The sequence below is a fragment of the Capsella rubella genome, unplaced genomic scaffold (assembly GCF_000375325.1).
Source record: "Capsella rubella cultivar Monte Gargano unplaced genomic scaffold, Caprub1_0 scaffold_6, whole genome shotgun sequence".
Taxonomy (NCBI): domain Eukaryota; kingdom Viridiplantae; phylum Streptophyta; class Magnoliopsida; order Brassicales; family Brassicaceae; genus Capsella; species Capsella rubella.
The window spans coordinates 9,745,571-9,768,223 of NW_006238918.1; the positions used below are offsets into that span (position 1 = coordinate 9,745,571).

Genomic DNA, 22,653 nt, shown 5'->3' on the forward strand with positions numbered 1-22,653 from the left:
TGGAAAATTCGAAATATTAGAAAATTCGAAATATTCGAAATATTAGAAATTTGGAAAAATTCAAAAAATGAGAAAATTTTCAAAATATTCATCTCTAATTCATGGATTTTGTTCTCAAATTATTTGCATTTCATATTTATAGTTTATGTAGTTCAATCTAATTATTTGCATTCATATTATATTTCAATTAGAGATAATTGGAGAAATATATAGTTTTTAAAACATAATTGTAAAATTAGTACAACTACTATTTACAATTAGAAAAATCCACATTTTTACTATGCTCTATTATTTCTTTGACTTGTCAATCCTCACTAAAACATCTTATTTACAGCAATGCCATTAATATTTAATCAAATTATATTTTTTCTTTCCTCTCAGATTTTTTAATTATTATTGTTATTATTTTTTTCCTTTTTATTACATTCTCCATTCAATCTAAAAACTAAAATACTAGTCAATGAAATATTGTATTTTTAAAAATTTCAGATATATAAAAATCTATGTATTTTTTCTCTATTATATAATATGCAGTTTGTTCGATGAGTTTATTTGATAATTACAAATAACTTTATAAATTTTAGATCTGTACAACTTACTAAGTGTACTGATGTAATCCGTACAACTTAAAACGTGTACATATGTACATCCATACAACTTCATATGTAGTAAACAATTTTACACGTATTTGTACAATAGGATATATGGACAAATACAATTGTACAGATTATACTGTATACTTATCATCTGTACAGAAAAATATATGTATAACAATTGTATACAAGAATATATATACAAATATAATTGTATATATATTGACTATTATATAAATTTTAAAATCATTTAACAAAATGCATATCAAATTATAGAGAAAAAACATAAATATTTTTTGTTGTGAAAATTATCAAAAGAATTACACTAGTGAACATTTTAGTTATTAGATTGGAAATGTGTAAAAAAAAAAAAACAATTTTTAAAAAATATATAACACACCTCCCTCTCTCCCCCAAACAAATGCCATCACTACCTCCCTCTCTCCCCCAAACAAACAACTTACACCAACAAACACGCTGCCCTATTTTCGTCTTTTAACAAGATTACTTCTTACCCAAAAAAAAAATCTATTACACACCACCTATTTCTCCAATATTGAATGGTAAACGTACTAAACTACCTATTTTAGTTTCGAAAACGGACTAAACTGCATATTTTCTCTTTAAATTAATGTTAAAATAGTTTAAAATGAAATGTGTGTTAGTTATCATATGTACGGTATATATACTTATGCAATTGGATAAACTGTAAAATACCACATCACATCTAGTTTTCTTTAGAGCTAATTTGTAGTTTGGACAGTTTTAACAAAATAATTAGTTTTTACACGGGTTACTATTTATAATTGGAGGATAAGCCCACCAAACTCTGTTCAGTGTCTCTTTCTCTCTCCTTTTTTTCTTTTTCTATTTCTTTCTTTTTTCCAAATTTTTATAAATTTGAATCAATCACAAATTTTCATCCAAAAAATTATCCTAATATGATATTAATTTTAAAAACATTTTTTTTCCAATCTATAGAGACCAGTTTTGATACATTTTGCATATATGTAAAGATTTTTTTTCTTCATATTTTTGATATGTTCGTACTCCATGTTTAGTGTTCATATATCTTTTAGCATGTTCGTACTCTTTTTCTAGTGTTCGATCTCCAAATTATCACATGTTTTGTACTTCTAGAGTAGTATTCGTGATTCAGACTCGATAACAATTTATGTTTTCTTATCTATGTTTGTACTCTGTGTAGTGTTCATATATTTTTAGTATGTTCTCTTTATTTTTACTCCCTTTCTGGTATTCATACGCCGTTATGGTGTTTGTATTCCCTTTCTGACGTTTGTATTTTCCATATGGTGTTCGTCTTTCTCTTATAATGTTTGTACTTCATTTAATATGCACTTATCCTCATGTTGTAATCTCTAGATTTATTTTTTAAAATTTATTTTTGTCTCTTTGGATTATCAATTGGACTAAATAATGTTTCTAAATCATGTTCCATGTTCGTACTTCATATATTGTGTTCGTACTCTCCGTCTCGTGTTTATATTGTAGCATATGTTCGTACTCCATATATTACGAACACTAAAAATGGAATACGTATAAGAGATAATGTTAAGTTATAAATTGTAAAATATATTAAAATTATTCTTATTAAATTCGCAAAAAAAGTTGTAAAGATGAAAATTGTATTGTAATAATTTCATGGATTACAAAATTGTAATGAAATCAAATTCTAAAATTTTGGAGTGAGAAAAAAAAGATTTTCCCCTCAAAACAACCACTAAGACCATCTCCATTGGTAAGAAAAAGATGAGTTTCTCTAAATTAAAAAATAATAAAATAAAAGTATTGAAGAAAGAGAGAGAGACAGTCTCTGACTTCAGAACTCTAAAATCCGTATATGAGAGACTGTAAAAGCAAGTGTTAGAGCAACTCCAACGAAGAGAACCCATCATTGGTTCTCACAAATTTTTTTATTATAATTTTTGTATGTTAATTATTTGAGAACCTCTTTCAATTCTTATAAAAGTTTGTCCCTCCAACAATAGAATTCTCTAGTTGAATGTTTTTTTTTTAAATGATGTCCCTCCTAGTTCAAGTGTGAGCAATGTCCTCAATTCCATCGTTTACTCCTTTGGGTTCTGAGAAATCCAGCTACAAAAACAGTGTCGTGGTGGAGCTGGAGCATCTCGCCACGAAGATCTTGAGTCCGGCTTGGTTTGACTCATGGCCATCCATGTCGATTTGAGATCAAATTCTTTCCTGATTTGGAGAAATTGTATGTGAGAGAGAGATTAAAAGAGAGAAGTGTTTGCTCTGCAAAAGAAAAAAAAACTTAAAGAGAAGATAGAGATTCAAAGAGAGAAATGTTTGCTCTGCAAAAGAAAAAAAAAACTTAAAGAGAAGAGAGAGAACTCCAGAGTGTTTTTTTTTCCTTCATCATTTTATTTCTACCAATAAGAAACGAACACATCACTGACTATCTCAGGTTCTTTAACCTCTCACCAGAGCACCGGTTCTGTTTTAAATAATGAATTTTGATTTAATTTTTATGCATTTATATCCAGAGAACTCCACAACAGAATCCCGGATGGAGTTGGTCTTACACTCTGATTGGTTTATATGTTTAAAAAAAAAAAAAAATTGTATTATAATATTAATATAGAATCTGTCAAAACGCATATTCACCATTGGTGTTGCTCTAATATTCCCCTCTCACACACCGACTAACGTATTTTTTTCCCAATTTCAAATAGTAACCGGTCCAAATTCATAATTTCTTTCTAAAAGCTGCCTAAACCCCCAATACACCCTTTTCTTTATTGTCGAACCAAACCGTACCAATCGAATCCGGTCAAGTTTCTTAGCAATAATAACAAAATTCCAAAACATAAACAAATGTATAGTTTTGTTACAACAAAACAAATATGAATATACATCATCATCACTCAAACCTTCCAAAGGTGTTTTTTTGCTTTCTGCTTTCAAAACGTAGGACAAAATTTATGTCCTCACAAACAATATTACAAATTGATAATTACACAAAATGCATAATTTTTTCTACCAAAAAATAATAAAGCCTTTTCTTCTTCCCTCATTTTCCTCAAGCCTTACTGAGATCCGGAGGGTCTCTCTCAGTTGGAGAACCAGGGACGAAAGGGACAAAGCCACGACCTCCAAAGACGGGTCGCATGAAGGAGTCATCAAATTGTCTCCAGTAGTAATGCACGGTTCGAGTAGGCCGTGTCAAGAAACCACGTATACTGTCAGGCCGAGGCACATTGTGGTTCCCTGAAGGCTCAATGAACGAGTCTTGGTCCAGTAAAGGGATATGGATGGATTTTGGGGTGTTGTCATCAGATAACATGCTCGTGGTGGCGCTCTGGTGCGGCAATAGGTAGCTTATGAGCGGTTTGGTCAGCATCCCAAACACCTGAAAACCAGGTTGAGTAGAATCTAGTAACCCAAACATCCAATCCAATTTAAGGAGTATGTTATGTAATGTAACCAATTTGAATATCCGTTGAATTCTTACCACTGTGCTGAAAAGGCAGACGGTAATAGTACTGGTGATCATGATTGCATTACCGCGTACTTCTGTGTGCCCGGCTCTTGTAAACTGCAACGGAATTAAGTGTTAAATGATGATTTGTGTCATTTCAAGCTTCTTAGAGAGTAAATTAAGACATTCTTGTTACCTTGTTGTATGCAAGAGCCATAGATACAGCACCTCTCATGAGACCAGACCACCAAATGACAACCTTGGATGATGGGAACAAAAGATAAATATAAACAGCTGAGATCCAGAAGAAGTATTGAATCTATTTAATACTAAGTAGAATGATACATACCTGCATGTTAAATTTGATTTTCTCGCTTTGGTTCTTCTTGGCTAGGTTAGATAGAAACGATAACGGAAAGACGAATGCTGCTCTTCCCACCATGATAAGGCCCATTAGGATTGAGCTCACTGCGATTGATGTTCCCGGGGTGTCACTCACGGATCTCCACTTGTCAATGTCCAAGGCATCCATTCCAACATACAAGAAAATAAATGTTTCCGCAAGAAACGACAAAGTTGCAAAGGTATGCCTGTGTCATCAAAAATTCTATAAGATAAGCATTGGGAGGTACAATTACAAAGTGTTTTGAACTGCGTTAGTATCAGCAAAAGATGAAGTAATTAGAGTTTGCATACTTGGTTGTTATTCTTGAGCTCTCGGTTACATTGTGCCATGTGTAATGGGACATCACAATACCACAGAAAAACACAGTGAGAATACCACTCAACTCGAAAAGCTGCAAACCAGTTGAAATAAATTCAATAACATATCTTGTGTTCGAATGCAATTGAATATATATTTGTGTTAAGACTCAAGTGGGTGGTATAAGATTTCCATAGAATCTAACCTCAGCAAGCATATAAGAAAGATATGCCATAAGCATCATGAGAGCAACCTCTCGGTCGGTTGAATGCCTAAGACAAGCCATTTGGGACAATTACGTTAGACCAAACAGGGAAAAACTTAACAGAAAGCATTCACATATATGACGAAAAATATATACCTTCCAAAGTATAGCTTTTTGATGACATATGCACTTATCAGACCAGTCTGCAAGATCAAGAACGAAGATTGAAATATGGTGTGAACACAAGAGCACACATATAGCAGTTTAAAAAAAGAATAGCAGAGAAGAACACAATGGACTTACTGCAGCACCAAGCAAGGTACTCAGGAGAAACAAGTACAAAAAGTTTCCAAGAAGATGAAAAGCAGCTTCATGGTTTAAGTGGGTGAGGTCAAAGCTCTGAATTGCGTTGAAGACCACAACTGATGTGGCATCATTCACAACACCCTCTCCGAACACAAGACTGTAAAGCAACGGTGTCTCATCTTGATTCAAAACCTATATCACAACACCAGAGAAACAAAAAACCTTTTGTCCACAATGTTTCTGAGTTTGTAAGTACTTTCAGTGATTTGGAGAAAACACATTACCTGCAGTGTACACACAGAATCTGTTGCAGCAAATATGGCACCAATAGCTGAAAATTAAACACCAAACAAACAAATCAAGTCTCCTGGAATGAAAACCAATAAAGTAAAGCAATAAGAACGAACAAAAAAGCTCTTAGTTCAGGCATTACCAAGATAATCACCCAAGTCAAAGGTTCCAATATCCAATTTCTTAAAGAACTGTGTTACACCTGTTTCAAGCACAACCAGATAATCAGTAGATATACCACAACTATCTGAACCTAATCCAACAACAGCCCTCAGCAGTGTTTCAACGAAACTGAATGGTAAGTAAGGTACCTAGAGATATGATCGTGCAAGATATAATAGTCCCAACAGCACCGAAAAGCATAATAGTCACGAAATTGCGAAAAAACTGCTTCTTTTTTACTTGAAACCTGAAATAGACAAAAAGAATAACAATAAAATCAACCATCTGAGAAAGCATACAAGGAAACATGAAGCTGAACAGAGTAAATCCATGACTATTGACTAAGACAAGAGCCAGGACCACTTACTTGCACGTGTATAAATCTAACTACTTGGAAAAAAAAGACATCATGCTCTCTCTTCTTTATAACAATCACAAGTACTAGAAAAAGTTGATGTATGACAGGTATATATATAGAAGCTGATAGAGAACTTAAGCTCTATAATTAACACATCTGTAAAGCTTTCTACTAACTTTTTTATCTAGAATCACATAATGCATGTTTCTACCAACTAATTTTGTTATAAAGCCCGTGGTACTAAACATATCAGATCGTCCTATACAAAAAGATTATGTGATAGTGAACCAAACAAAAAAATGTAACTATGATCCCATCAAGGAGTAAAGGATTCAAAATGAACTAACCCTGCATTGAATATAATGGGTGGCAAAAGATATATGAAGAAGAGATCTTCACTGAAGACAAGAAGATGTGAGCTTTTTCCTTTACTAATCAACAAAATGGCAACACCAGTGCCAAGCCCCTGCAAAACCAAATTCCTCAAAACGTCATTCAAGATGATTTGATTCCCTTCTATTCGAGATAAACAGATGATTTCAGCGAGCAAAACTTACAATCAATAAGGCGGTGATGGATTCGTTCATCCATCGATTCTCTTCCAAAAGATGACCAAGAACAATACAAGCACAAAGAAGTGCAACAAAGAGATTCAACGCAACCACAGAAGCGTGATCAGATGTTGTCAATTTCGATACTATAGAATCGAGATGTGTTGCCAACATTGTCATCTTCTTCTAGATCCACCAACTTCTTTATTCCCTTCTCGGATTGGATCAAATACAACTAACTACACAGATTTTGGATCAGCAAAATCGGAAAAGCTCCTATCTTTCCGTGCTGTCCATTCAAACCATTCCTGTATTAACATCACCAGACAAAATCTAATAAGTTGCAGTAACAAAAGATATAAAACAGAGCTGAGACTAAACAAACAGTGAAGCTGCGTATGAATGAATGAATCAGCTTTGACTACTATAGCTTTAATACATAAAAGACATTATTTTTATAACAAAAAACACAAAAAGTGAATCCAAATCTGAGACTTTTGAGACACAAAAATCCCAAAAGGCTAAATATTATAAATGACGACAACATAAACCAAATCCTCAAAAAAATCCCATTTTTGGTAATTACCCAAATCGAACATTGAATTTGGTCGAAACTTATAAAAAACCCAGAATTTTCAAAGTTTCCTCCTTTTTTTCTCCCACAACAAAACCAAAAACGATGGATCTGAATTTTTGCTTACCCTTCTTCAACAACAGCTTCTTCTTCTGGGTAATCTAATTCTGATCTTAAGAGACGATTCAAAACAAGCCCACAAGATCAAAACTCGAAATTTCTAAAGCTATAAACCTTCAACGACGAAACGAAACAGAGACGCAAGAACAGAGACGAAAGAGAGAGGAGGTCGAGAAAATTACGGGAGTAAAGAAAATTTATACGAATTCGAATTTTTTGCTGGAAATAGAGAGATACGTGTACGGTCCCTTTTTAAAAAGAGAGAGACGATGAAGAAGACGAAGAAGAAGAAGATTCCAATTTCTTGTAAAATTCACAGTAGAGAGAGAGAGAAGAGAGAGAGTATTATTCTCTGTTGTAGTAATAAAAGGTTACAAATGGCTAATGTTACAGCCGTTGATTTTTATATTTTTTGATTCCGATCTGAACAGTGTTATGTATGAAGTTTTATCGTGGACGTTAGCGTAGATGATTAAAACTTTGATTTGTTTTCGGCTATTTATTCTATTTTATTAGATCAATGATTTGTTGTGGAAAAAAAAAACAAAATTAGATCAATTATTTTCTATTTGATTTTGTCTTTTATATTGCTTTCATTTTGTCCCATTTTTATTTTTATCAACTTTTTTTCTGTTTTGTTAATTTTATTTGTATGGATAAGAATTTATAATATTTACTAGAGAAATGGGACAAAAATCAAATTTGTGATTTTAAGGTGTAATAGTATAAAAGACTGAACCTTGTAAAAAATAATAATTAAGCATTATCATATAATTTCCACTTGTTTCTAAATTTTGAATTCATAAAAATCTGATTTTCTTATTTATTTCTTTATATTTTCGATGCAGTAAATATGATCAAAGTAAATAGGTATAGATATGATGCATTATTATGAATGAAATTTTGTTGCGGGATCATAAGACACATTAGTTTTTTTACTATATTTTTTTTTGTATGGATAAGAATTTATAATATTTACTACAGAAATGGGACAAAAAAACCAAATTTGTGATTTTAAGGTGTAATAGAGTGAAAGACTGAACCTTGTAAAAAGAAATTAATTGAGCATTATCATATAATGTCCACCTTTTTTGTAAATTTTGAATTCATAAAAATGTGGTTTTCTTATTTATTTCTTTATATTTTTGATGCAGTAAATATAAATAAAGTAAATATGTATAGATATGATGCATTATTATGAATGAAATTTTGTTGTGGGATCATAAGACACATTAGTTTTTTTTCTTACTATATTTTAATTACTATAATGAATGAGCTGAACTGTAGTTTATGATTTATCAATTAGAATCTATGTTGAATTTTTTTACTAGTTTTTAAAATTTTGTTTACAAGTTTTATTTAGATTTTTTATATATTTTTTAGAAATCTATATTTAAATATTTAAAAATATGATAAGGATAAATTTATGTAGATGACATTAATGAGATCAAAAGTCTCAATCATATTGATGAAGTTTTAATGAAAAAATTGAGGAATCAAAAGAAAAATAGAGTCAAGAAGTTGGGAAATGAAAATGATGGTTTCAATTAAGCTCTAAAAGGATATTAAATATAAAAGTTGATCTTGGACATGGAAAGATTATCAACCAAAAGATAGAGAATTCTTGGTTTAGAAAAACAATTTTTTTCAGTAATGAAGTTTAAAAGATAAAATTTTGAAAATGGTATATAAAAAAAAAAAGAGATAACAACACAAAGTCTGAAATGTAAATTTAATATATATAATCGAATTTAAATGTATAAGTTTTAAAAAGCCACGTGTAGATTATTAATGTCTTTGATAAATTTGCGGTATGCTTTGAAAGATATAAATTTATTTTCAAAACATACCGCAAAATTATGCTCTTAACCTTGTGGTAACGAACGATTTGCTAGAGCACACAACACAACGTGAACATGAACACGACATGTCCATTGTGATGTTATATAGTTTTAAAACTCTCTTCAACTTTCAAACTGTGTTGGTCCAACTTCTTAAGTTTAGTAATGATTAAGATTGCGTAACGGTCGAATAAAAGATGTGTGCACATCATAACAATATATTGGCGTTTCGAATTCATGCAATGCAATCCAATTTTTCACCATATATATGAATATGATTAGTGTTATATGACTATAGTATTGTGATTCTACCAATTCTATTATGTCAAAATTGTCAATCATATATGTTATGATTGTTATGAATAAGAAACCAAACATGAGAAAGAGCAATTGGGCTAATAGTTCTCACCTATGTTGTTTTCTTATTATATCTGAGTTCGAATCCGATCCCTCTCAAAAAGAGATTTATAATTTGTAATGATGTCAAAAAATAAGAATAAGAAACAAACACAATACTAAGTGCTAATAGCTCAATTAGTAAAAATCTCTGGTAAAAACTTAAAAGTTGTTGGTTCGAATAGCAGTTAAGACGAAATTATATCATGTTTTGATGTCGGGTCTGAGGGGATGTACGTGATTCAGTTCATAACTTTTTACTTATTCCAAAAAAAAAAAAACACTAACACAATAATTCATTCACATATATAGTGGTAAAATAATAAATTGTTTGAAAATCCTAAAAAAAACAAAATGATTTTGGTTTGAATATTCTTACAAAACGTGTTCAGTTTAGTACCATATATGTCTTCTTGCCATCAAAGAGAGTTACGGATCTTCTCGTGTCTAATCACCTTTTTTATTTTATTTTTATCAACAACAAATATTATGTGAATTTTATCTTTTTCTTCTGTAATAACATAATAATCAACGTAGCACAAACTATTATTAGTACATATATATTAGTATTGTATATTGTACTTTATTTTTTGTTGTTGTAACATGTTATTCTTCTATTTAAAATAAATTGAGATCTTCAATTATTGAGTAATTTTTGACTGTCAAATGAAAAATAATATAGATTCAATCTACGTGAGGATATGATACATACAACAGTCTTAATCTTTAATCATACAAACTCCAAAGTCTGTCCACGTCGTAAATATTATTAAAAATAAAATAAGAACAAAAATAAACCGATCCAAATCTTTATAAATAAAAAAACAATTATCTGAAATTTGGTTAAAATTGGATTATTATTCCAAACATACACAGTTGTCAGGTATTTAACGTGCAATTTCGTGTCAAGCAAGAAGGATAATATTAACATATTTAACATAGACTAAGTCACGTAATTTTAGATAAGTGTTTCTTACAAAGAAATTGTTTTTTTTTTATAAGTATAATGACGGTTAATAATAATAATACATAGATTTATTTGGCCCATGGCTTTTCAAATATTTAAAAGGTCATATCAAATAAAGTAGGGCCAAATTCACATATATATAGCTATAGCTATCCACTTCTTTTGGAATTTAAGATTATGTACAAATGTTCTCAGTCATCAACTACATAACCAAATATATATATATACTATCATACTTCCTAAATTTACCTATTTATGATAAGATATGTTTGAGTACCTTTTAATGCATGTATTACAGTTATGATACTTATTTCTGGTTCTACAATCTAAAGAAGCAATATTACTCTACTCATTTGGTTCCTTACTGTTTTAGTGTTTTACTATATAGAATGTTTCGTTAGTATATATTAGTATATAGAATTCTACCAAAATGTCTAGATTAATATAGATTCGAATTATACATGCTAAAATAGAATAGCTCATCTAATAACAGATGTTCAAAATATAAAATTAAATGAGGATTTTAGTTTTAAATTAAATTAGAACACTAAACCCTACTAGCTACTAGATATATATATAGCCAATCCAAGCATTTGTGACTTGGTTTGTCCATTAATATAGCTTTTTACCCTTAAGCTTTCACTCACAACCTCAAAATTTTACAACATTATTAACAATTACTTAGAAATCCCCCTATAAAGATTTCACTAAGTTGAGCACTAAACTCTACTAGATAGTGTACATATTCAACCCAAACATCTATGACTTTGTTTGTCCTAATATATAACTTTTTACCCCGCAAAAGCTTTTCATCATAGCTTAGAAATTTTACAACATTAGTATTTTTTTTAACATAAAAAAGGAATTTACGCAATCAAAAGCAAGTATGCACAATTGGAGAGATTGTGGAGAGTGAGATACTGTTGGGCATGCAGTGGGGCTAAACTTGGGAATAACATAGGATTTACAGAGAATATAACATTTAGTTGGTTATTATTGCTGCAAAAATCCCTTATTATATTTGTCACTTCTAACAGTTCTAAGTAATAAAGATTTCTTTAGTTTTCGAGGAAGGACAAACAGCCTATATGCCCATATGTTTTAAGTAATAAAGATTCACATTTTTACCTTGAATCTTTTGATTTTTCCGGCTTAAATACGAGAGTTCTTGGTCTCTGACACCGAGTTGTATTCGAATCGACATTCCTCTCGATTAAACGATTCGGTTCTCATGTACATCTTTATCCGAATGCGATAACAATGGTGGATGTTTCCTCTAATAGCCTTAAAGGGACGACGAGGTCCACCGGCGAGCGAATCAGACACACAAAGTTTGTTTTCTCATCTCTGATGTTCTGCATGTCGTTGTTGTTAGAGTTCTATAGTGGAAATATGATTAGTTTAATATTAATATATGATTAGTTTAAGAAAGAGTAAGTGGGCTAATGGTTCTCACCTCTGTTGTCTTCTCAGCATATTCGGGTTCGAGTCTGGTCCTTTTTAAAGAGAGACTTATAATTTGTGATGATGTAAAAAAAAAAAGTTAGTTTAATTAGAAGCAACTTTTAAGGGTTTTTCTAGTGAAGTTGGTCTAAATGCATCTCCAACCCCATTCTATGTTAAGTGTCAAAACTATATTATAAAGTAACATTTGCTCCAACCCTATTCTATATTTTACTCTAAAATAGAGTAACTTTATAAGTTACTCTATTCTCTACTATATGTTTTACACTAACATTGCTCTATTTTAGAGTAAATACTAAATAAGAAAGATATACATCGGAGATAGTCTAAGAAAAAATAGTAAATAAGTGATATCATCTCCCGTCATTCTTGATATTTTTGTGCCCAAATTTCATATCGAATGATTGGATAATCTGAATATCTTATGGTTACTAAAAGGCTATTATCTTGCAGACTAATTAACTGATTTTGCTTTTTTTTGTACCATTAGAATTTCATTGGTTAGGCTCTGTTTTGATTGCTAGAGTCTAGAGATATAAGATTTAAAACAATAAAAAGCCAAAAAGTACTTCTTTTTTTCAATTTAAAATGATGTTTATAGTTTTGACATACCAATTATTTTATTTTTTTTGGTCAAAGGCACACCAATTAATAAAACATATAATTTACCCATTTTCAATATAACATCACTAAATAATAGTCTAATATGAATTCAACCAATAAAAGAATATAATGTAAAATATGATTGGTTACAAATATTAAATACAATAAATTTTTACATAGAAAAATGAAAACATCACTTATAATGAAATTTATTGGATAAAATATTATTTAAAAAAATGGAGTGAATACTAGGCGTAACACTTAAGACCTTAAATGGTTGTTGTTTTTCAAAATAGTTTTTGTTTTTCCAAAAACCATTTATTTATTAATTCAAAACTTTAATAAAAAATGAATTTTCTACATAACAGAAAATCAAGATTCGAAGAGACTTTACCAATTTCTTTAATGAAATCCAAAATCCCTCTTGAATGAGATTTTGTTCTACGACACTTCTTTTCTATCTAGAAAAATAATAATTATCATTTGCTTTTCATATTAATAATTTTGCAAAAAATCCAAAATCCAAAAACCAAAAACTAAAGTCTAAAAAATCTAAAAACAACTTAAAAAAATCTTCCAAACATTCAGGGCCTAGAGCTTTCTCTACATCAACCATGGATGTGTCAAGGTTTCTGGATTTGTGTACAACATACAAATAACTTTATAGAGACATAGGCATCGCAATATCGATAAGTTTTGATATGCCAAACCTCTTCGCTTATGCATCTTACACATTTGTGTGTTAAAACAACCAAAACGCTGCTTCTTGTTACCTTTCGCAAAATCTTCTTTCCCGACTAAATATACATATCTGTACAACTTGGGTTCTTTGTTGTAAAAACTCATCCTCTTGCCTCTCTTTAACTTCATATTCTAGTTTGGTTTCACCTCACAAAACACTGGCCAGCCCAATTGTTTCGCCTTCGTTTTCTTTAGCTTCGGATGTGTTTGCTGGTCCACGCGACCTCACTATAGAAAATAGAAAATGTCAAAAGTTTGAGACTTCTTCGTATGAAACTTTAAGTCGTATAGAAGAAGAGTGTAGGGATGCTTACAAGTGACATTTGTGATAACATTAACGGTTTTCTGAGCAGCAAGCGCTTTTAAGTTATTCCCTGTACCTAACACCAACAAGCTTTTCATGAGCTGCTTCTGCTCTTTAGGACTTGGAGTTTTCGCCATAGATTCTTCAAAAGCACGCAAGTCGTTGGGAGTGAGACAAGGGAGTGAAAGTAAGACCTGATATAACCAAGAAACATTTTACACCAAAGTCAGATTTCATAATACATCAAAAAATAGCAGAAGGACTTGAGAGTGATTAATCCTGTAAGAATACTGACCTGACGGGGAGCTGGGTCTCTGTCAGCGAGGTAAAAAAATATTTCACGGCATAGATAGACTAGATCAGCACTGTTAACGGCATTGGACTCCATGGCTAAGCTTTTAATGACCGCATAAAACAAATCTTTTGACACAAATTCTCTGAGTTCCACATTGTTTGTTAGAATTGCTAGAAGGACAATAACACCACAAAAGCAACAGACTTTGGTGGTTGCTTCCCCATCTGTCCATGTAAATACTTCCAAACAGAACTGCAGTGCTGGGAGAGCCATGTTTTTGTGATTTAAAAGGAACCTGCAAATACGATACATTGTTAACTCTTCTTCTCATCCAAAAGTTAACCATGGAAAGAAGTTGAAAAAGAGAGAACAGTGTACATACCCCACAAGAGAGTTGGATTTGAATGCAAGCAAATCCTTGAGAGTAGACATGTCCACACGGCCAACATGGCCTGAATGCTCCAAAATTGGAAGCCCAGGGTTTAACCCAGGAGAAGCTATTGTTGAAAGAAGGGTGGCAATCTCCCTAGTTAATTCCCTCAGAAGTTTCTCTTCCATTACTTCAAGTTTCATGTCAGGCCCATTTTGTACACCAAACGAATCTGGAACTTGTGCTCTGCCCTCACGCATAAGACTGGCCCAAGATGAGCTAGTAGCTTGCTGACAACGAATAAGCAATGGCTGCAGGAGCACTTCAAGCCATGAATCCCACATATCAGCCGGACAAGATTTAACTATAGAAACTACAAAGGCATGAATAAGCTGTCTTATGTGCCTGAACTCCATCGACTGCAGGTTCTCCATGAGTGCCACTGCGACATAGTTGGCATCTAGGCATTTGAAGAATGTATCTCCAATTGTTGCCGATAGACCCAACACATAGTATCTGCATTTAACCAGGAGATGAGACGAAATATAAAAAATGCTATAAGTAAGACCTAAAGGAGGTAAGTAGACCACTTACCCACTATCTCGGACACCTTTCAACCAATTTCGCACATTGGCTTCATTTACCTCTGATTGTCCTTCTTTACCACCATCAAAAGATCCATCAGCATAAACAGAAGAGACTTTTGACAATTTAGGATTTGCTTCCCCAAGGAGACTATATCGCTCTACATCAGGCATTGTCATAGCTGCCCTCATCTCTGGGGGTAGAGTTTGATATACTGAGGGAGACCAAAGGGAATGGATAACGCGGAGAAGCTGAAAAAACAGGATAAATAAATGTTAACGTGTTAATTTGAAGAAATCCTGACCAGGTTTTGGTAGCAACCAAGTTTAGTTACGTGTTAACTAAGAATATCTAAGGTTTGAGAATATATACACATACTTTTAAGAGAGGTGGCAACATCCAAGATAGATGATGAGCCATAGGATGCAAATCTTGACTTGTTACCGAGGTTGAATTCAAGTTGCTTTTTCCATGTCCACTTCTCTTAAGAGCCTTCTCAAAGAATGTAACAGTGTGGAACAAAGACCACATGAAGGGTTTATTGGAGCAAAGACGAACAAACCCCATAGGATCTGATAGATAATTATTCTGCCATTCTGATTGGACCCACTGTTGGCTCAATGGCTCCAGTAACCAAGCAAGAACTTCTTGCTGCTGTTGAGCTCTGCACCAAGTTCAGACTTAATCTCAGAACATGATAAACTTGATGCTGGATAAATGCAACAAAAAAAATAATAAAAAATCGCGTTACCCTGCTGCTGAAGCCATAACAAGAAATGCTTCACCCAAAATGTTATGCTCCCCGCGGAGCAAAGTTCCTTCTCTTTGCATATATGCCATTGTATCAGCAATAGTCTGTACCAACGCATGAATGAGGGTTACCATGAAAATCGTATCACATAAAAGGATAATTTCGAGAGGAAAATCTGAAACAATACAAACGAAAAGTTGTGGAGTACAGGTGTCACAATGGACAAGTGTTCATATGAGTAATACTTTCATAATTTGTGGATAGGCGACCTTCCCAATATAAGTTCATCCTTTTAGCACACAAATGAAGTCATAGTCTAACTAATCATGAATAGGTGTGCTGCACAATATAAGATCAATAACCAACAATAGGTATTATCTTGGTTTAATATAAACAAGACGTGTAAACCAAACACCTCTTATTCAAATCCTGAAACGAATAACCAGCTCAAAGATTTTCCTATACAAGGTCTCCAATATATATCAGGAGCATACGGCAAGCTTCTCAAATCACATGAGAACTTTCTAGCGTTAAGATCTGAATAAAAGTAAGTCCAGGATTTGAATTTGAGTCTCTAAAGGGATGGAGTGAGAGATCAGATTTACCTTCATGTGAGGCAGAACACTTTTTTCAGCGGCTTTGGCTATCCGTATAAAAGACGTACAAATCTGTAATCTTGCAACTCTTGAAGTACTAGTTGCTGGATCCTGCCAAGATAACATGCTATAAATTTACTCATTCACTTCTTGACTTTAGGCAATGTACATTGGATATTGATCATATTGTTTGTATATATATGCATATGCATGGATAAATTCAAACACGGAAGATATGTAACAGTAGGAAACCTTGACAATGTATGGAAGAGAGGTAAGAAGTTCAAATAATTTGTTGATAACACTCCCAACTGCATCTGGGAAATACTTGAGAAAGGGACCAACTGCATCCAGATAGTGTGCATGCATTTTTATAAGTTCCGGCTCAGTCCATTTCAAAGAGAGAAGCTGCTGAAGCAAGCCTGCTTATATCAACAACCCCAGAATGAATTAACGGGGTTTTAAAAATGTGAAAAGTAAACAAAAGTTGGAGAATGTAAAATATGGTACCACATACCTTCAAATATTCCACGCAATGAAAAATGGACTTCAGAACTACCACCAGCAAACTCATTTGACCCATCAAACACCGTTGCCACAATAGAATCAAAAGCCAATTGCTGACTGTCCAGTACTGCTACATCCTGAAAATGCACGTTTTGTATCAAAATTACTTATAAATACTGTATATCACAGCTATCAGAAGTAAAATATTGTGAAAAACTCAGCAGCAAGAAGCAAGACAGTGAAAAAACCTGAAGTTGAACTGGAGAACCCAGCAGATCTTTAATGAGAGTGATAATCCTTTCGGCTATTTTGGTACTAGAAACAAGGGGCTTGTGAGAAGCAACAATCTTGATCAATTCTAACTGCGCCAAATAAACAAGTTTCTGGTTAATGTGTGTTTGCGAAGTACTATCTAATGCATTTTTCTCAGGAACTTACAAGCCTTGATCGGTAATGGCCAAAGTCTCCCTTTCCATCGAACTCATCACTCCACAGTTCCAGTGGTCCAAGAGAAAGAGCAATCCGAGGAGGGACTTTTTCTTTCTTGAGCATCCGCTGGAAAGATACATCCAGGATTGCGCAAGAGATATCATCATTTATAAGACTAAGAATCTTTTTCTTTTCGTTCTCAGCATGGCTTGAACTCTGAACACCACCAACTGCTGATCCCTCTCCACTTAGATTAGCGGCAGCCTTCGGCTTTGAAAGTAAATCCCTCATTAATGCCTACAAGACAATGCAGAAGAGCACAAATGTCAGCCCAAAAATCTTTACTATGTCTGTGGTTGATATTTTCCAGTGGATGGTAGGCTTGGGACTTGGGAGAAGTGCTTAACATAGAATACCACATACCAGCCAGAACTGCATTGCTTCAAAGTGAAGACCCAACTTAAAGTGTTGAAAGAAACCAAGCATCTACGATAAAAAAAGAAATTAAATAGTCAAGCAAGTAACAGATTAAATAGTGCAAAATAATACAAAAAATGGCCATAAATCACATTGTCACAGAACATGGACTCGGCTAAATGAGGAACAAGATTAGGATAAGATAATCAAGCTTTTGAAAGGTTGGCTCATGATAAGAAAGAACCGGTTACGTTATCTAAGAACTAGTCCATCCTGAAACAAAGTACAGCCTACATCCTAGCTGATTATTTACTTCCCAGGTTTTCCATGAGCATTATAGACAACTTCCATTTCATTATTTAAATACAATTACATAACGATGCCAGTACCTGTTGAAGGTATAAAGCCAGAACACCAACATCAGCAGCAATACATTGCAAGTTTGTTGAGCCTAAAGAAACCAAACTTTCACATATGCACTCAGCAAACTCATAATCACTGTCATCTATAACCCCAGCATTTGAGGCTGATCTGTATAAGAATTCTCTGGAGACATTCATCAGACTCTGAAACAGACTGCTGATTGCAGAATCGAATTCAGCACCAGGAGCATCACTGGGTCTTTTTCTGCAGACAAGGAAAGTTTTTTTTTTCTTTCAATTTTCAAATACTAATCATAATATAAATATATCCGGCCAAACAGCCCAGTTGCATACCTTGAGCAGACAATTTTGAAAAACTCACAAGCATGAAGACGGAAGTCATGAGAAGAAAGTAAAGCACCACACCTATTACAAATTTAGGGAGCACGTTTAGCAAAATATATTTGCATACTGATGGTCTGTATATTTTTTTCTATATGAGAAAACCATACCCATTGATAATTCCATATCTGGAAAGATCTAGAACAGGAGCCCATTCGGCATATGCATTGATGGCATTTAAACAAGCTATAACCGCAGCTGCATGCTGTTTTGCCAATTCAACCTGTTGCCTACTAGCTTCACTCATGGCAGCTCCAAAGTGTCTCTCGAGAAGCTGCATTATGTAATGAATCAAATTACCGCTAAAACAAACAACATAAATTAGTGAAAAAAATGCAGCATACATTATACAATAAAGGCAAAATCTCAGGCAGAGATTGAGTAAGTCCACGCAACAATAACCGACGCCTGTCACCTGAAGAGAAAGTCCAAGTAGAAGTTAGAGAGGAACAGGCAGTTTAGATGAAAATTTAGACCCACAAGGTACTTCTAAGAAATTTGTGTGAAATTAATCAGTAAGGCAACATAAAAACTATTCACATTAAGGTGCTATTTTCCAAAATATGTCAGTCGACCAACGACTGAAAGTTTGCATTTAGAATATAATAAAATTTCAAAGGTTAGCAAATATGTGTGTTTGCAACCTGACTATTATAGCACTAACAAAAAATTCACTCTTAAATACCTTCCAAGTCTTCATTGTGAACTGTTATATCTTCAGGTAGCCATCGCAGCATCATTGAGACGACTTCAGCCTGGTATTTATGATTATTCAGTAACAGTTTACATGTCTACCTTAAAAAAAAAGGTACTAACTAACTAAATGAGAAAGCATTATACTTGTAAAGGTCCCTGTGCAGACAAGGAAGCTAGTGAGGGAAACAACTCCTGCCAAAGATCGGGGCCTTCTCTTCTAACTATCTGTATGAAGAAACGAATATTAATCCACACAAATTGAATGAATGCAAACATTAACAAACTTGAACTACCTCAGCTACAAGGGCAGCTGACTGACTCTTCAGAGACCACTCCTCACATGGACTAGCAGTCTCAGACATTAGTTCCACAGAGAGCTTAGCAAAATCCCTGCGCTCTGAGGGGCTTAATTCCTCCCACCGTAGTCTAACCAAATGCTGCAAAGAGAGAAATATCCAATAAGGTTGGTATGCTCTTCTTAATATAATGTTTGCAATTTTCATGTATAGATGTAGCACACAACATGATGCACTGAGATATTCCGAAGGGTTGAGATATATGCAAAATTTAAATACTGATATGGTAATCTCATTATAGCACTGACATAAAGTCATTAAATTAAGTTTACCAAAACAATGCTGAAGAAATCCATCAAAATTTGACATGCAAGCCAATTAGTTTCCTAGAAGAGTTCTCCGCAGTATCTCATTCTGTAGGATACTATTTTCATACAGAACCTCCTGACTATTTGGAAACTGAAAATTGACTGCGAGTTTTGAACTTGAAAAAGGCAACCAAAGACCAAAGCAAGGACTTATATCTATCCTTTCGCCCTAACATCTAAAATTTCCCGGTTTAACTCAGAAACAGCAGTTAATAGATATTCTATTGATATTCGAAAGTAATATAGCTTTGCACAAACCTGTAACATTTTGAAGGCATGCAGTCGAATTTCCGAAGAGCACTCCTTTTTCACTAGAAGTAGGGAAATATTTGCTAGAACCCTGATATCTCCAGATTTAATCTGCAGTTATTGTAACAAAACAGAACACGAACAGTTCAATCAAAACAAGTGAAAAGAAGTTTGTAAAACCCTCAGGGGTATTCAAGAAACAATCTAATAAACTGAACAAGATTCATGCTTCCCAAAACAGTGATCGCTGCAAGAAATTTAGGCTCAAAAACAGATTTTGCAATTAATTGCCGCATGTTTAAACCTCAATCAAAACTCCTCACCAATTTAAACCACAAATGAGAAAATAACTCAAGTCATATGAACTTATCAAAATGAATCAAGCTTTCCTAAGTCCTAACTAGAGTTGAAGGAAACTTTAAACGCCAAACATCTGAGAGGAACCATAAGCTAAACAAGAGCTTGAAAGAAATCTTAAACGAGGATCACTAGTAATCAAACCTTAAAACACGCCTCAACAAGCAGAACCACTCAGATAAACAGCAATCAGAAAACACAACAAACCCTTAAAAAAACAAAAGCTAGGCAAATCCTTAAATCTTAATTATGCACAACAAAAGAAACCCTCAAAGCAGGATCACTGGTAAATTTAAGCCTCAAATCTAGCAAAGCCTCAGCATTCACATATAAACCTCAGAGAATCGCAAACACAAATACCTAAAACCAGTGAAAGCAACACAAAGCTACAAAAAAAAAACACACATACACCGGAAATTACAGTACAGACGCAAATCGATCACAGAACAGATTTTGGAAAACTGAAAAAAATTAAGGAAGAAGAAGAAGAAGAAGAAGAAGAGAGGGGAAGTGTAATTATACAGATTCGAGGAATGCAACGGCGGCTTTACGAGCATCGGGAGTAGAGTTATAATCGAGAACGGCGAGAATCGCTTGGGCGACATTACTCGCCGTGGTGTTGGTGGTGTTATTGGTAGCATCCATTGATTCCGGCGAACAAAAGCTTCCCTCCGATCGTAATACCCTAACGCGCAAAGAAGATTCGTCTTCCAAAATCAACAGCGAGAGAGAGAGAGAGAGAGAGAGGAGAATGTGGTTTCTCCGGTTTTTAAAAGTGATTTAGAATTAAAGATTTGGACTAAGCCGGACTAGGAGAAAAAATTTTATTCGGGTTTTGTGGATTTTTTAACAAATTTAGCGTTTTAAAAAGATTTGTTTTTGTTTTTTAAATGGTTGTAATATTGTGTTGAATATTAAAAATATTTACTTCCTTTTTGTTATTTATTACCATGTTTGGTTCGTAATTATTATCATCATCATCATCATCAACAACTCTATTGGAACCATCATCAACCTCGGAGGAAGAAGGTGATGAAACTAATTTTTGGTTCTATGTTTCTTAGAGCTATTTATACATATATTGTTTTTTTTTTTGCAACCATGATTATCATCATCATCATCATCAACATCATCGTTGTCTTCTTCTTCATCGCTAAGAATATGAAATTCTTCTGTTCTATAAAAGCATAATCCTCTCGATGTGATTCACGTATGAAGTTGTGTAGTGTCGTGGTCGTTGTGACAATCTTGATCCACGTAGGATGTTTACGATTTCAAATTCTCCATTTTGCTTTCTAAACTCCAAAAGTCATCTTAACTACTGATTGTAGTCATAAATGTTTTTCATTAAACAACTCTCGCGTGTTTGTTGGAGGTCATCCTCTATCAAACTGATCAAGGTGATATCGAACTCGACAATGCAAACCAAGATATATTGTCCTTGTGGTATATCCAGAGTCTACCAAATAAAACTTTCCATTTTGTGGAGGACAAAAGAAACTTCCTTCTTCGCACAATGAGTTACCTTTGTATCGTGAGCTATATCTTGTACACCAACATATGCATATATGAATTTCATATTAAAGACATATTGCAAGGACATTTATTGTTGGTTCCAATTTCTTTCCTTTGTAAGCTATTGCATTTGTAGTAGGAGGCCGTACTGGGATGTGAGTTCCATCAAGTGCTCAATGCAATCTTTGAAATAAGGCCAATATAGATCATCATCACTCATTATTGAGCTTACCCTTGTTAACTAACATTCTCACAAATTTATTGTATCCGCTGCAAATTTCAAAATAACGCTCAAAACTTCATCAAGTTTCCTTTTCATTGTATCCAATGATTTTTTCTCTCCTTCACAAATTGTTGCTCCTAGAGTTTCTCCACCTTTGGATCTTTTGTCTTTCTCTTCTACTATAAGATAACACACACACAAAACTAGTATTATACTCTTAAATTGATAATTATACTCTTAAATTGATAATTCAATGCTAGATCTGAAAACCTGATTTCAAAAAATAAAAAATCAAATGGTTTCATATCAGAATTCGAAGAACCCAATTCACAGATATGGATAACAGTTCAAAGTTCCAACCCGCCAATATTAAGCAACATCTAACCCACCAAAACAAAACAAAATTTTCTCACAATCATACAAATCGAATTGGAGCTTAGGAAATGAAAAGCTTACGAAAACTAGAATCGTCTGACGAAGAAGAGAATATAAGAGAGATATAAGAATCCAATGAAGAAGAACAAGGAGAGAAGTAAGAGAAATTTAAATCCAACGAAAAAGATAATTTCGGATTTTAGGGTTAGGTCATTCTT

The 22,653-nt window shown here is 33.3% G+C and overlaps 2 protein-coding genes across 2 annotated transcripts; both read right to left on the bottom strand.

Annotated features, from left to right (window-relative positions):
- Window positions 1–3,403: 3,403 nt before the first annotated feature.
- LOC17881799 (sodium/hydrogen exchanger 1) lies at window positions 3,404–7,649 on the bottom strand. Its single transcript, XM_006287383.2, has 14 exons — window positions 7,334–7,649; window positions 6,639–6,940; window positions 6,429–6,547; window positions 5,873–5,970; window positions 5,704–5,763; window positions 5,555–5,601; window positions 5,268–5,462; window positions 5,121–5,167; window positions 4,965–5,031; window positions 4,753–4,853; window positions 4,406–4,646; window positions 4,253–4,315; window positions 4,090–4,173; window positions 3,404–3,987 (listed from the first exon to the last, which is right to left on the bottom strand). The coding sequence occupies exons 2-14, from the start codon at window positions 6,810–6,812 to the stop codon at window positions 3,658–3,660; spliced, it is 1,626 nt and encodes a 541-aa protein (XP_006287445.1). The 5' UTR covers window positions 6,813–6,940; window positions 7,334–7,649; the 3' UTR covers window positions 3,404–3,657.
- Window positions 7,650–13,123: 5,474 nt separating this feature from the next.
- LOC17883013 (protein HASTY 1) lies at window positions 13,124–21,102 on the bottom strand. Its single transcript, XM_006286857.2, has 22 exons — window positions 20,845–21,102; window positions 19,975–20,076; window positions 19,346–19,489; window positions 19,197–19,277; window positions 19,042–19,111; window positions 18,701–18,771; window positions 18,467–18,630; window positions 18,309–18,380; window positions 17,982–18,219; window positions 17,599–17,661; window positions 17,185–17,472; window positions 16,995–17,108; window positions 16,757–16,883; window positions 16,492–16,661; window positions 16,249–16,350; window positions 15,644–15,747; window positions 15,271–15,556; window positions 14,902–15,143; window positions 14,320–14,823; window positions 13,938–14,232; window positions 13,653–13,836; window positions 13,124–13,566 (listed from the first exon to the last, which is right to left on the bottom strand). Exons 1-22 carry the CDS (start codon window positions 20,965–20,967, stop codon window positions 13,487–13,489), a joined length of 3,624 nt encoding a protein of 1,207 aa, XP_006286919.1. The 5' UTR covers window positions 20,968–21,102; the 3' UTR covers window positions 13,124–13,486.
- Window positions 21,103–22,653: the final 1,551 nt, after the last annotated feature.

Bases quoted from the DNA above. Each gene is read 5' to 3' on its own strand.
- LOC17881799 (XM_006287383.2), bottom strand. From the start codon at position 6,812: ATGACAATGTTGGCAACACATCTCGATTCTATAGTATCGAAATTGACA. The intron at 4,316-4,405 runs GTATGTATCATT...CCATCATCCAAG, and splicing joins AAATCAAATTTAACATGCAG to GTTGTCATTTGGTGGTCTGG. The intron at 4,174-4,252 runs GTAACAAGAATG...ATTCCGTTGCAG, and splicing joins TGGCTCTTGCATACAACAAG to TTTACAAGAGCCGGGCACAC.
- LOC17883013 (XM_006286857.2), bottom strand. From the start codon at position 20,967: ATGGATGCTACCAATAACACCACCAACACCACGGCGAGTAATGTCGCC. The intron at 18,381-18,466 runs GTATGGTTTTCT...AATTTGTAATAG, and splicing joins AGATATGGAATTATCAATGG to GTGTGGTGCTTTACTTTCTT. The intron at 15,557-15,643 runs GTAACGCGATTT...AACTTGGTGCAG, and splicing joins GTTATGGCTTCAGCAGCAGG to AGCTCAACAGCAGCAAGAAG.